Source organism: Lichtheimia ornata, assembly GCF_029851405.1.
Source record: "Lichtheimia ornata isolate CBS 291.66 chromosome Unknown scaffold00030, whole genome shotgun sequence".
Lineage (NCBI taxonomy): Eukaryota > Fungi > Mucoromycota > Mucoromycetes > Mucorales > Lichtheimiaceae > Lichtheimia > Lichtheimia ornata.
In genome coordinates, this window is record NW_026695350.1 from 257,114 (window position 1) to 270,758 (window position 13,645).

At 45.5% G+C, this 13,645-nt stretch overlaps 2 protein-coding genes across 2 annotated transcripts; one reads left to right on the forward strand and one right to left on the reverse strand.

The window, feature by feature from the left end:
• Nucleotides 1–7,130: 7,130 nt before the first annotated feature.
• Nucleotides 7,131–9,067, forward strand: O0I10_006695 (uncharacterized protein; the record flags this gene model as incomplete). Its single annotated transcript, XM_058486720.1, has 5 exons — nt 7,131–7,917; nt 7,983–8,090; nt 8,161–8,256; nt 8,317–8,995; nt 9,055–9,067. 5 exons carry the CDS (start codon nt 7,131–7,133, stop codon nt 9,065–9,067), a joined length of 1,683 nt encoding a protein of 560 aa, XP_058342542.1.
• A 2,031-nt stretch (nt 9,068–11,098) lies between these two features.
• On the reverse strand, nt 11,099–13,549 carry O0I10_006696 (uncharacterized protein; the record flags this gene model as incomplete). The annotated part of the gene is made up of 1 exon (XM_058486721.1): nt 11,099–13,549. One exon carries the CDS (start codon nt 13,547–13,549, stop codon nt 11,099–11,101), a length of 2,451 nt encoding a protein of 816 aa, XP_058342543.1.
• Nucleotides 13,550–13,645: the final 96 nt, after the last annotated feature.

The following is a 13,645-nucleotide window of genomic DNA, read 5'->3' on the forward strand; positions in this document are numbered from 1 at the left end:
GGCAAAAGTGAACAAAGTTGGAAAGAGAGGGGAGTTAATTCGTTGCGCTGGAAACGTCCAATTTAATAAAAGAGGCCACGTCACCCCATTTCACCCCATTCCACTAATGCATTGCAATGATCCTTCTCAATGGAGGTTCGAATCGGTGAACAAGCGTGTCTTTATTATCTTTATATTGCGTACTCATCAACTAGTATAGTTGTCATAGTGACAAGGTGGTATTATTAGCGGCAGCTGTATTATAGTGATAGCGCAATATGAGCCTTGGTCGTCTTCTTTCAATCCCGCTTTTTTCATTGATTACATAAAAGTGAACCTTTATTAAGGCATGAATGACTGTGATTATGTGTTTGTTGCATGCATGTATCATGGGCAGTGGCTGATTTTCATGTGTTTGTGTCAAAAGGGTGCCTCCTTTACTCAGCGTCTCCTTGCTGCTTTTTATCCAGACCAAAGACAACGCGATCGTAGTTCGACATGGGAGCCCCTCATTAGTCAAGGACACGTGCGAGAGGGTGTCGATGAGGGTGAGCAACGTGTTGATAGAGTGCAAATGTAGGCTTGTCCTTGTTCGCTGTGTATACTGATATGGCTGCCTTTTCACATCTGTCGTGGTTCTGGAATGTCGACAATTTCAAGATTGAGGAGGAATGTCGAAAGAGATTCTGTTCAAGAAGGACAAAGGGTGCACTGGAGATGGGGTAAGCAACAAGACTGGAAATGGGTGCAGCAAAGGTTATCCATTGATGTGCTCTATAGGCGTGTTTCTTGTACTCAATAGCAGCAATCTTTATCCCGCGATTGGATCACGTGATGAAAAAGCAACAGCCGAGCATGGCAAGATGTTTCTGCTTTTCGCGATGGTATGTACAAAGAGCAGTGGTACTGAAGGCAAGGGAGTGGATCATAGGAGGATGATTAATGGATTAAAGCAGGGTCCTCAAGAATTGCCGTCAGCATTGAATTTGTTCATTGCTAGTGATGTGGATACATTGGATGGTAATAGACGTGGCATGTGTACCGCAGCGATGCAGGACCTATAGCTCACACATTTGCTCTTCTTGGAAGATGTCTCGAGACAATGCAACAAGCCTTTAGATTCAATGCATTGGATCATGCTGGTACACGGTATGTATGGGAACATTCATTAGTGGTCACCCTTTTTGCCATGTATTCCCATGTTGAAGTTGACATCTTTTTCCTTCTACGAATGGGCGTTTTTTAGGGAATCCTTTGGGGTCTGGATGAAGCACCGATGTTAACAGCTGGTTTCTTCGTATCATGACACGTTACGGCTTGAACAAAAAGCATTACAACAAGTCCCACAAAACAACAAGATCTCTTCATTGCACCAACTGCCTAATCTATATACCCGTTTCGGGACTATATGGCTCCTTGCAATCCTCTATGTGTATTCGTTGTCGCCTCTCGTAATTCGGCATTTCTCAAAGATGGGCTGGCGGCCTCCGTCGGATGGCTATGGGATTACCGAAAGCCTGGTTTCTGTCACTGGTACTTATCTAATGGTCATTGTTTGCACAACACAACTCTAAACAGCTTTTTGTGGCGATCACTAGAACTACCAAGACAAGGCAACGGTCAATGAGCGTTGCTGTTCGCTTCATGATGCTAGCTGCCATGGCAACGAATGCGTTCGCTATGGCTACTCAAAAGGAAACCAACGCAGCCATTGGATACGCCCAAGTGAAATTTACAACCCTGCATGGAAACATTATGACATGTCTCACCCCATTGGTACGTGAAATATTTTGGGAAAGCGATTGTTTATTGGTGCAAAGAGTTGTTAGTTGCTTCATACCGCTCATCATCTTGGATTTCATTCTTTAGGCGAGTGTGAAATCATGGATGGCTTCGTTCGTATTCGATGTAATGGTTTCAGCACCTCAACTACCTGCGAAGTATGGAACGTGCACGATGCAGTCTCATGCAGGCAAGCGATTTGATCTCGGGGATCTCAAAATACATGCAACTCTTCCCTTCATCCATATTATGTCTCCTAGTTCGTGGATGGTGCCACTGATTTTTGTTCCTATGCTGCATCCCAGGGTGGATTCAAATGGCATCTATGCAGTCCATTTAGGTGGATAAGGTATGTTTAGTTCATGGATGGGCCTTTGGGATATGCTTGTTGAAAGATTACAGGGTTGGCAGGCATGTATTTGTCGACAATGGGGACAATAATGAACGCTGCATATTGTTGTAGTCCACGCGAAATAATCCAGCCAATTCCCGTCATGGGCTAGCCTACCACAATTTTCACCATCATGGCCTTCAATACATCTACTTTATATCGATTTCGACGTTCCCGATTAGCAACAACCTGATGAATATCGACAGGTGTCGCACGCTTTCTGAGAGACAATGTGGACTATATGGCTGACAAAGAAGGATCACCTTTGGCATCTATCCCATACGACTCTTTGAAGAACATTCATGCTGATTGACGCGATACCTTGATTGAGATGCTTGACGCTTTTGGAATTAATTACGAACAACATCCAACGAGATCCATTTACATCGTTGTTTGAGTCATTATGAGAAAGAAGGATGCCAAGGCTTGCTTATCAAGTACGATGAATCCATGCCCAATTGTGCCCTTTACGAGCTTGGTGTGTTATCGAATCCAAGCAACCTTACCACCACTGGAGACATTCATGATGCGTATGCCATTGTCTTCAGGTTATACTGCCGCCGTCATTTGGGATGGACCACTTGCGATTGACCAATCCACAATGATACTCGATCAATGCTACTTGAAAGAATTCCCGATCTACAGTATTAGATAAGTGAAGGTTATTTTAGTCGCCATGTAGCGTTAATAAATCTACATCACCACCTTATTTTCATATACTTGGTATTATCCATGCACACAATGAACATTCGCTTTACCCCATAACCGAAACCTATTGACATTCGTGCTTCAATTTTATAGTTTGGCTTGGATAGTTGACCACCATGGTTAGATAAATCACGCAAATGATTCCTAGCGCCATTACGAAGTGTAGCATTTGCGTTGATAGCGATGAATGAAGCAATTGAAGTACATTCACTATAATAGATGCATTTGATCAAGGATGATGACAGTATACAATCCTCGGCGACGCTATGATACAGCAAGATGGTATGTACTGGTACCTGTCGATGATGAAGGCTGGCACTGAGATCGGTTATGCGCCAAATCGCTATGCTACGAGGTGATAGAAATTACTTTGGGAATCCATGTCTAAATGCTGATGAATCGTATACGGATAGAAGCCAAGTCTTGTATTATGGCATTCCCAAAGCAGATGTCTTGATAGTAAGATATATAAGTAGGATGATTGCCTATCTTCGGATAGCAAACCTCCACCCTCAAAATTCCGTCCAAGATTCTTTCACTGTTATTGAGCACCAAACTGATATTAAAGGGTACCATTCTTTTGTGAACATTTGAGTGACGAGCACCTTCATGTTTCCCTCACGCTATCAGAATGCTGCTAATATAAACGTGGCCTCCTCGTAGCCCTAGCACTACCTCTAAGCCCTACCAGCCAAAATGAAATCAGGTCAGCCTCCTGAAACGTTTTGGTTCACATCCACAAATACAAAAGTTGCTATTGACGATCTCGATCCTAAAACTTGTACACAAGGTACTTTTGACTATGCCGAGCATGTTGGTTCTATTAAACACCCCACGCTTCATTGTGCTTCATTGTGAGGTTTCGAGTAACGACCAGCTTTATGGTTGTCTATGCTTGAAGCATGATCTTAAATAACAAGTAATCTTTAATGATTGTCAAACGTCTCGCACAAGATCTGAACATGATGATGAAAGTATATGTATTCAAAGATTGATACGGGCATACTAGCTAGCTCGAAAGACTTTAAGCTAAATGGATGTTCTTTTATCTATTCCTCTTTCAAATTCCAGCATCTTTGATTGTTGAAGGAAAGAATGGATGTAACGTGCATAGTTTCGTTGAACAGTAAGCATGTGTCTTGCATCATGGTGATAGGAATGGTGACTTGAGCATTGTATTATGGCAGCCGGTATCCTTCGTATGCATGTTCATTGTAATCCCATCAATGTCCATGCTCTGTTGCAGTGACCTCAAGTGATCAACAAATCTCATTGTCATTTTGCTTTTGGTGGATCATCGCGAATAGGTTGTCCTTGTGCAGATTTTTCTTGCCACGATCCAGTCCCATGCATACAATGATGTAGCTCAACGATGGCTGCTGTTTGTGCATCTTGTATTGTGAATGAAGAGAAAACTATTGCCACGACGATGATAGTGTTCCATTTGTAGATGCCATTGATGTTGATAGATTGCACTGCATGATACCGCCTTCTCCATGTAGCCACTTGAATGGGGATGACGGGGATACTTCGTCTATGCTACCATGTCACAAAATGTATCCTCCTACTTTGTTGCCGAAGAGTTCTGTAATGTCGCAAAATGGCTTCCACTTTCCAATCCACAGTCATCATCGCACGCGCCACCATCATTGTATTCTCTCCGGTCAACCAACACCCATACATCGTCCCATACCAAAAGGAAGCATAGGCCCAGGGCCATGTGGTGAAGGCATAGCGATTGTTGACGATCGTGTTTATCCATCCATTCATCCAGCTGCAAATCGTAATCACCTTGTGGGTATCAATTCGGCTATGCGTGGAGGTATTGTTGTGAAGCCTATACGACGTTTCGAGGTGTTCAAAAAAGAAGCTGTATCGCCGATGCCGTAACCAAGAGACGAACCATGATAGCGAACCGGTTGCCAGGTCACGAGTAATGAACGCTTAGAGAGTCGCCAATATTGGATCACTGATACAAAGCTAAGACATCCAACAAAAGCGAGCTGCATTAGCAACCATACAAGAGCATTTCCCCTCAAAGAGCTATTGTGGAACATGTACATACCGGGGGGGGGGGGGGGGGGGGGGGGGGGGGGGGGGGGGGGGGGGGGGGGGGGGGGGGGGGGGGGGGGGGGGGGGGGGGGGGGGGGGGGGGGGGGGGGGGGGGGGGGGGGGGGGGGGGGGGGGGGGGGGGGGGGGGGGGGGGGGGGGGGGGGGGGGGGGGGGGGGGGGGGGGGGGGGGGGGGGGGGGGGGGGGGGGGGGGGGGGGGGGGGGGGGCGAGCACCTGCTGCTGGCTGTGCATTGGGGGATTAGAAACCATATATGAATCATACATGAAAAAGTGTTGCGTATGTGTGCTCTCATGCGTTATGCTCCTCAATCATATTTGTCGTGACATGGACACCATATGGCAATTTTTATTTTGATGCGACACGCGGCTACCCGAATACAGCTAGCAAGATACTAGTCTATCTCATCCATCGCTCTCGCAATCCCAGAAGCTGATACCGTTTCGCTCGTTACGTGATTGAACGCGTACAGGATCCGGATTCGGTCAATGTATACCACCTTCATCCTCCGTAAACAAGAATATCCCAAAATTTCCATCATCCAACCTCCCCCATTCATCCAAAGGAACACCACGATGATGTATTTGCTCAGCCTCATATATACGCTGGACAATCAAGACATGCACAGGATTTGGATCATTGGTCACGGAATACATTGGTGGCAAAGACATGAAGGGAATATGGAGACTCGATCGTGACAGGACTTGGATGCCTAAACGATATCATGGTGCTTGCCATTATTTGGTGGATCCCTTGCGCTGAAATATTCCGATTCAACAACCAATGCAGTGATTGGGCCTTGAATAAGATGATGATACAGTAAGCAGCTTGAAATAGTAACCACTGTTTGCTTTGCAAGCATTTCCCTCCCCTATGTATTCCACGTACCGAAGCCTTTGTTCATGCAAAGCATAAGAAATTCTTGCCCAATCAGACCACCATAAAGCATAAAGTCAACCAAAGCGAATCACTGAATATGCATGCCTTAGTACATGACATACATAATCCAATGCACGTGAACACACATTACCGGAAAGGGTGACCCAATGAAAAGTGTATCCAAACACACCGCGTATCACCATGACCCGATACGATGAATGTAATCCGTTACTGCATGGTCTTGAGACACATTCCAAGAAGAGCAAACGTATCCGCATCACGCCTTGCATTGTCACAGTGGACATTCCTTGCTTGGTATCATCCCATCCAATGTATCCACACCACCAGGAATGAACAAATTCAATGATGATGGCAATTCTTGAGGACCCTGCTTTAATTCATTAGTCATCCTCCTATGATCCACTCCCTTGCCTTCCTTCAGCACCACTGCTCTTTGTACATACCATAAGCCGAAACATCCTCCCATGCTCTGTTGTTGCCTTGCTGGCACGTGATCCAGTCGCGGATAAAGGTTGCTGCTATTGAGCACAAGAAGCACGCCTCTAGAGCACATCAATGAATCCCTTTGCGACACACGTTTCCAGTCGTCTTGCTTACCCCATCATCAGTGCACCCTTTGCCCTTCTTGAACAGAATCTCGTTCCACATTCCTCCTCAATCTTGAAATTGTCGACATTCCTGAGCCACGACAGCTATGACAAGACACCCATATCAGTATACACAGCGAACAAAAGCAAGTCGGCTTTTACACTGTATTAACACGTTACGTACCTTCATTGACACCCCTTTGCACATGTCGGTGACTAATGGGGGGCTCCCATGTCGAACCACGATCGCGTTGTTGTGAGGTCTGGTAAGAAGCAGCAATGGAGAAGCTGAGTTGACAGAGCAACCTTCTGACACAAACATATGGAAATTAGTCGCTGCCCTACATGCAAGCATCCACTATACACACAACCACAACCTTGATACCTTCATAACCCTTCACTTTGATATGATCAACGAGATTAAACGGGATTGAAGAAAGACGACCAAGGCTCATATTGTGGTATCACTATAATACAGCTATCCCTAAGAGTACCACCTCGTCACTATGACAACTCTACTAGTTGATGAGCACACAATATAAACGTAATAAAGACATACTTGTTTACCGATTCGAACCTCCATTGAGAAGGATCATGGCAATGCATTACTGGAATGGGGTGAAATGGGGTGACGTGGCCTCGTTTATTAAATTGTACGTTTCCACCGCAACGAATTAACTCCTCTCTCTTTCGCACTCTGTTTACTTTTCAACATGCTCCTCTGCGTTTTTCTTTGTGCCTTCTTCCTTACCTTTCCATGGTTTCTCCCAATTGCTCTTTTCCTTTACTTGGCCGTCCAACTGGTTATCGAACTTGCTCTCCCTCTTGCGGTGTTGTCTTGTGTCGCCCTTTTTTATTACTACGTTTGGTGTTCGGTTGCTGCCTACTTGGAGAAGTGGGTGTGTATCGCTGATTACAGTCGTTTGGCAAGTGTGGTCGATGCAAATCCCACCTTGACCACCAAGTTGCTTGTTTGCCCTCGTTTGGCTGGTGTTGCTGTCTCTGGTGATGTTGTCTCTTCTGGTGTGGCTGCTTTGTCTGGTGTTGCTGTTTCGTCTCGTGTTGCTGGTGTTGCTGTCTCTGCTGTTGGTTCTGATTTTGGAGGTGAAGATTTTGCCGGTGATGAAGAAGTTGTCCCTGCTGGTGGTGAAGATGTCTCTTGTTCTGTTGGTGGTCATCGTGGCGCTGATCCTGCTTTTGGTGGTGTTGAAGTTGCTTTTGTCCCTGTTGGTGTTCGCTTTGTGCCTGCTATTGGTGGCTCTGTTTCTGGTGACGTTGCTGCGGCTGTTGATGTTGTTCCTCCGGTTCCTGCTTTGGTCCGTGATCCTGTTCCTGCTGGTGCTGCGCATCCTGTTGGTGATGTTCCTTTTGTTGGTGGTGATGATGATGCTCAGGATGCTGATGGCGATGACGAGGATGATGATGATGACGAGGATGATGATGATGACGAGGATGATGATGATGACGAGGATGATGATGACGATGATGACGAGGAACTAGGTATGTACTTTTGTATAAACATGTTCCGTTTCATATACAAGCATCTCACAAATGCTTTTATATAGCTTTCCTCATGTACCATTTGAGTGTGGAGGACCCCTTTGATGAGGATGCCTACATGGCACCTCCTTTCGATCGGCGGTATGAGGAGCCCGTTGATGTGATGGTGATTGGTAAGTACTATCGCAACCAAAATGGATCCTTGTGATGATTTACAAGCTGACATGAAATGATAATTTCTAGATGACGACCCAATCTCCATCATGTTCGCCGATTTGACTTTCCCTCCTTTCCCTCCATTCCTTGACGATGATGACGACGACGATCCTATTGATGTTGGTAAGTATACTCATATATATTCTACATGTGTTTACATATCTAACCTACTCAATTACTTAGACATGCCTTCCTTTGAACCTCCTTCTCAACCCGCAACACCTCAACCATCACCTCCACCTTCACCCACGCCAATCCCAATGGAGGTTGAACCTATGCTCCTTTCTCCTCTTGTTACCCCCATCACTACTACCACCACTACCGCTGCCACAACAACCATCGATACCGCCAACATCAACATCCGCAATCCCTTATCACCAACCACAACTACCGCTGTTATGCCAACCACCACCCTTATGTCAACCCCCACCGCCATTTCTATGCCACCACCAGCTACCGCAACCACACCTACCACCAGCTCTCGTTTTGTCACTCCTTTTACCACCCCACCGCCTATTCATCATCATCCTACTGCTACTACTGTTACCACTAATTCCGCAACTTCTCATGTCACCCTCGCAACACTCGCTTTTCGTCCTCGTCCTTTTACCAATACCAATCAACCTCGCCTTACATCTACTCCTATCACTCCCGCTACCACCACCACAATCCGCAACACCCCTCGTCCACCATCACCACGTCCGCAACCACGTGGTGCATTACAGCAAGCAATGCCACAGCCCACCATGAGACCTGAAGATGCAGCCGCTCTTGCTGAGTTGTTACGTGAGTTGGGGGCTGTGGCAGAGGAGGAGGATGACGACGATGATGATCATGACAATGAGGAATGGGAAGACGTTTGGTAAGTTGCTCTAGCACTCAAATGTATTACAATGACACTTAAACAACCTTCCATTTTAGGCTTCCTTTGTGAAGCTTTCGTTCCTTGGTGCCTTGTGTTTTCGAGGCTATCGGTGTTGGAGCTGTTCCTTTCTTGTGGAGCTATGTTTTCGGTTATGGATGGGATACCCTGCAGTCCAGACTCAAGGCGTGGATGATTCTCAGGTACGTTCAGCTTCATGTGTGATGGGTGAAAGGGTCGGCATGTAGGTCTCGCGGTGGGAGGATCTGGATGGTCATCGATGACGCCACCTTGGGTGCTGTAAGAGCCAACGAGAAGTTCCAATTGGTATCCATGATACAGTATGCTATGTGCAAGTCCTTGCATTCCTACGTCCTCTCATGGTCTATTTGATACGTTACCCACTGAGGCGCTTGACTTGGTCTTGAAAGGGTAAGTCAAAATATTGGTATTGTCTTTTGATCCATTTACTTACCTATGTCGTTTTATGATGTAGGGGCCATGATGGTTATTGATACTGTGGTGTGTCCCTGCATAGTGCTACTGCCTTTACATGTTGGATGATCATGTTTAGGTACAAGCGGTAATCATCTATGATGTGGGTATCTGCAAACGAACATCAAGACATGGTGGGCAAGGCATCATAGCCTGTGGATTGGAGAAGATTGGACGTCGTTGGATCCGGTGCGCTTGGTGCAGAGGATAAGACTTTGAAGGGTCCGTGGGAGGGAAAGAGGCCTACATGTCGATTCCTTTCACTCTCCACATGGGGCTGAATGTGCCTGGGATGACATGCCCGTCTTGTTTCTGGTTCTGTAGGGTGTCCCTGTAAACAGGCTTTGGTCACGCGGTATGGTATGTATTCAAGCAAAAATGGGTATCTCTTTTCAAGATGCTAATGGATGTACCCATTTACAATAGGCCTTGGGCTCTTTTCGAGCTAATGGTATCAGCAGTGGCTGCTGTTTTGGAGGACAGGAGTTCTCTTTTCTTTTTATTGGTCTTGTCACCGATTCGGATCCTATGCATATGGCAGATACCATTGGACACACGCAAGGGCTCTCTTCTTGTTAAGGATGGCGCAATGATATGGGAGCATCGTTGCCATGGCAACAAGGCGCAAGAGTTCTCTTTTCTTTTTACTGGTTCCATTACCAAGCTGAACATACGGGGCGTCATGGGTACAAGATTCAAGCCTTCACTCTCCATTGATTGGTATCATTACAAATCAACAGGCTATTGTTATGGCTACAACGCAAAAGGTGTCTCTTTTCAAGAATACTCGATCGGTGCTATTACCAATTTGCTCACGTTTATCGTCATTGCTACAAGGCACGCGACACTGCATTTCATCTTATTCGCGCTACTACCTCTTTGGACACATTCATTGTCATGGCTACAGAGCAAATGAGTACGTTTTGGTCCCACTGGCATCGTTACCCAACTTGAACACAGTTATCAGCAAGGCGACAAGGCATAGGAAATTGTTTTTCATTTATTGGCGGCACCCATTTGTTGGCATGGCTACAGAGGGGACGAGCTCTTTTCCCTTCTATTGGCAGCATTCTCTACTAGGGTCATTTGGTATCATCGTTCAAGGCACAATGGGTCTCTATCGTTAATCGGCTTTGGTGGTGGCACTGAATTCACACATGACAACAAGGCACAAGAGCTTCTGTTGGTTTGTTCGATAAGGCGATTCATTGCGATGCAGCTATTCTCTTTCGTCCACGTGAATACGATCCTGCTTGTTTCAGTACTTGGTGAGGTAAACAAAGATGAAAATAGCAAATAAAGCAAAGGAACAAAAAATAAGAAGTCTCTTTGAGATTGATGTTTATTCTGAAGACGATGCTCCAGTGCTTTTATATCTTAATTCTAGTATCGTGGGTGTAGTATGCTGGTAGAGAAGGATGAAGAAAGGATGAGTGTGGTGATGCATGTAAATGTGGTCGTATTGGATCATGCGTACGTATGGTGGAAAGTGGGTGAGATGTAAAGATCCGCATGTGCTTGCATTGTTATGATGGATAATGTTTAACCGATAATCTCAATGTCACTTGATATACGTGTGCACCACATTGCCCCCTGCCAGGTTGAACATTATCTTCGTGAAGAACGTAAACGCTTGCTTTTGCGTGTTGAAGTGTTGGCGTTGGGTAACGATCTCTTGCGTACATGTTTCTCTGTGTCAGTGTGTTGGGTTATGTTGCCATCGATGGAAGAATCGTGTGGTGGTATACGGCCAAGCTTGTTCCAGTACTCTGCAATAGGTTGTGTGCTGTTGAATGATTCGGGTGGTTCCCAAGTGTCATCATTTGCTGAATAACCTTCCCATCGTACCCTGTACATGTAGTTGCCGGGTGCAAGTTGTTTGTGATCCACAATAGATTGAATGGTGTAATATTGGCCTTCATGTTCATATAGCTCGTTGACATCCACCAATTCATCTTGTGATACCATTTTCAACTGTGATGGTGCAAAGTTCCTGGCTGCGAGTAACCCTTGTTCATCTCGAAGAACGTAAGAGCCACCTGGAGTTTCCCTGACGACAGTGTAAGGTCCTTCGTAACGTGGATCCATCTTCTTACTGCGTGACACATCTTTGACCATGACTTTGCTGTTTGGAGGAAAATGTACCATCTTGTACTTAGCGTCATGTTTACCTTTCTTGAGCTGTTGTAGTGCCTGTGCTCTCTCTGATATTGCCGGGAAAACCGTATTGGACATGTGATCAATGCGATCCATCAGCTCTTCTTCTGTGAGTGGCTGTGGTATCTCTTCATTGTTGTAATTACGGAATCCATTCATGGCGCGATTGAACATCAAGGCAAATGGTGAAGATCCATGTATGCTGGCCACTTTGTTGTTGAGTGCTAGTTGAGTTGGTTTGACGTATAAATCCCAATCTCTTGTGGCTCCATTAATGCTTTTGCGGATTGTGTTGATAGACGTTTGGACGAAACGTTCAGCTAATCCATTAGCTCGTGGGTGATAAGGTGTAGTAAGTCGATGATCAAAACCTGCGGCATTCCTTAACTTGTGCATTAAAGTGTTGACGAATTCAGTGCCGTTGTCAGATTGTAGATAGCGAGGGAATCCATAGTTGCAGAAAGTGTCGATAACCGCTTTGACAACTGTGTCAGACGTTTTATCCGGAAGGGCGTGTAATACGCAAAAACGTGTGCATACATCTACCATAACCAAGATGTAGAGGTTGCCATTATGACTTTTGTCGAATCCACTAGCGAGATCGATAGCCCAATGGTCACCAGGAAGAAATGCATGTATAGGACGTAAAGGTTGATAGCCTTGTTTTGCAATGTTGTTTTGTTGACACTGTGTGCAAGCGTGTACAATCTCTTGTGCTTGTCGATGCATGTTGTTCCATTTGAGTCCATCTTGTTGTAATTGTGCGACCATAGCCTTTGCTCCAAAGTGTCCGAAGGCGTGTGCGTCTTTCAACATTTCCTTGCATTGATGCGCATCCTTAAGCAGTTGTCTACGTTCGTTTTCAGGAGGTTCAAAATATAAGTCATCATCCTGTTCATCACTGCTGTTATTGTCGCCTTGGTTACCTGTAACGTGTATAGCGTTGTTTTGTGTGGATGTTTGTTTGTCGTGTGATACAGTGCCCCCTGCCAGCTCTTTTTCAGTGGGAAAAAGGCGAGAAAGTTGATCAGGTAGGGTGTTGTCCAATCCAGGAATGTGCACGACATCGAATGAGTATTCGAGAATAGTATCCAGCCAATTGATCATCATGGCGTTAGCCACTTTTTGTGTGTGAATATAGACCAGCGCTTTGTGATCTGTACACAAGGTGAAATGATTGCCCCATAAGTATTGATGGAATTTGTTGAGGGCGAAGATGATAGCAAGTAACTCACGTTTTGTGGTGGAATAGTTGCGTTCAGAAGGAGATAAAGATCGTGCCATAAAAGCGATGTGATGTGTTGTGCCATCGATAATCTGATAAAGTACAGCTCCAATCCCTGTATGTGATGCATCGGTTGCCACCTGGAAGGGATGTTTGAGATTTGGATAGCTGAGAATAGGTGCGTGCAATAACACACGTTTGAGGTCGATAAAAGCTGCTTGCGCGCTGTCATTCCATAAGTCGTCTAAACGGTGCTCAAGTCGTAGCTTGTTGAGAGGTGCCATCCTCGAAGCTGCGTTGGGAATTGATTCACGAAAGTAGTTGATAACACCAAGAAACCGTTGTACGTCTTTGCCAGTGCGAGGTACCGGCCACTCTTGAACGTTTGCCACCTTGCGAGGATCCAAACCAATGCCTTGTGCTGATACACAAAATCCAAGCAAGTAGACTGATTCTTGAGCGAAATGACACTTGTTGGGGTTGAGGATTAAGTTGACGCTGGTGAGACGTTCGATAGCTTCAGCCACGTGTTGAGCGTGTTCCTCAAGTGTGTTGGAAAAGATGATGATGTCGTCGACAAATGTGAGTACATGTGGAAGATCATGGAAGATGATGTTCATGGTGCGTTGAAATGTTGATGAAATAGGCTTGAGTCCAAAGGGACAACCGCGAAACATGAGTTGTGGATGACCGGGTACAGTGAATGCTGTTTTAGGGCGGTGTGGCTCATAAATCTCGAAACGATGAAAAGCTTGCTTTAGATCCAATGTTGT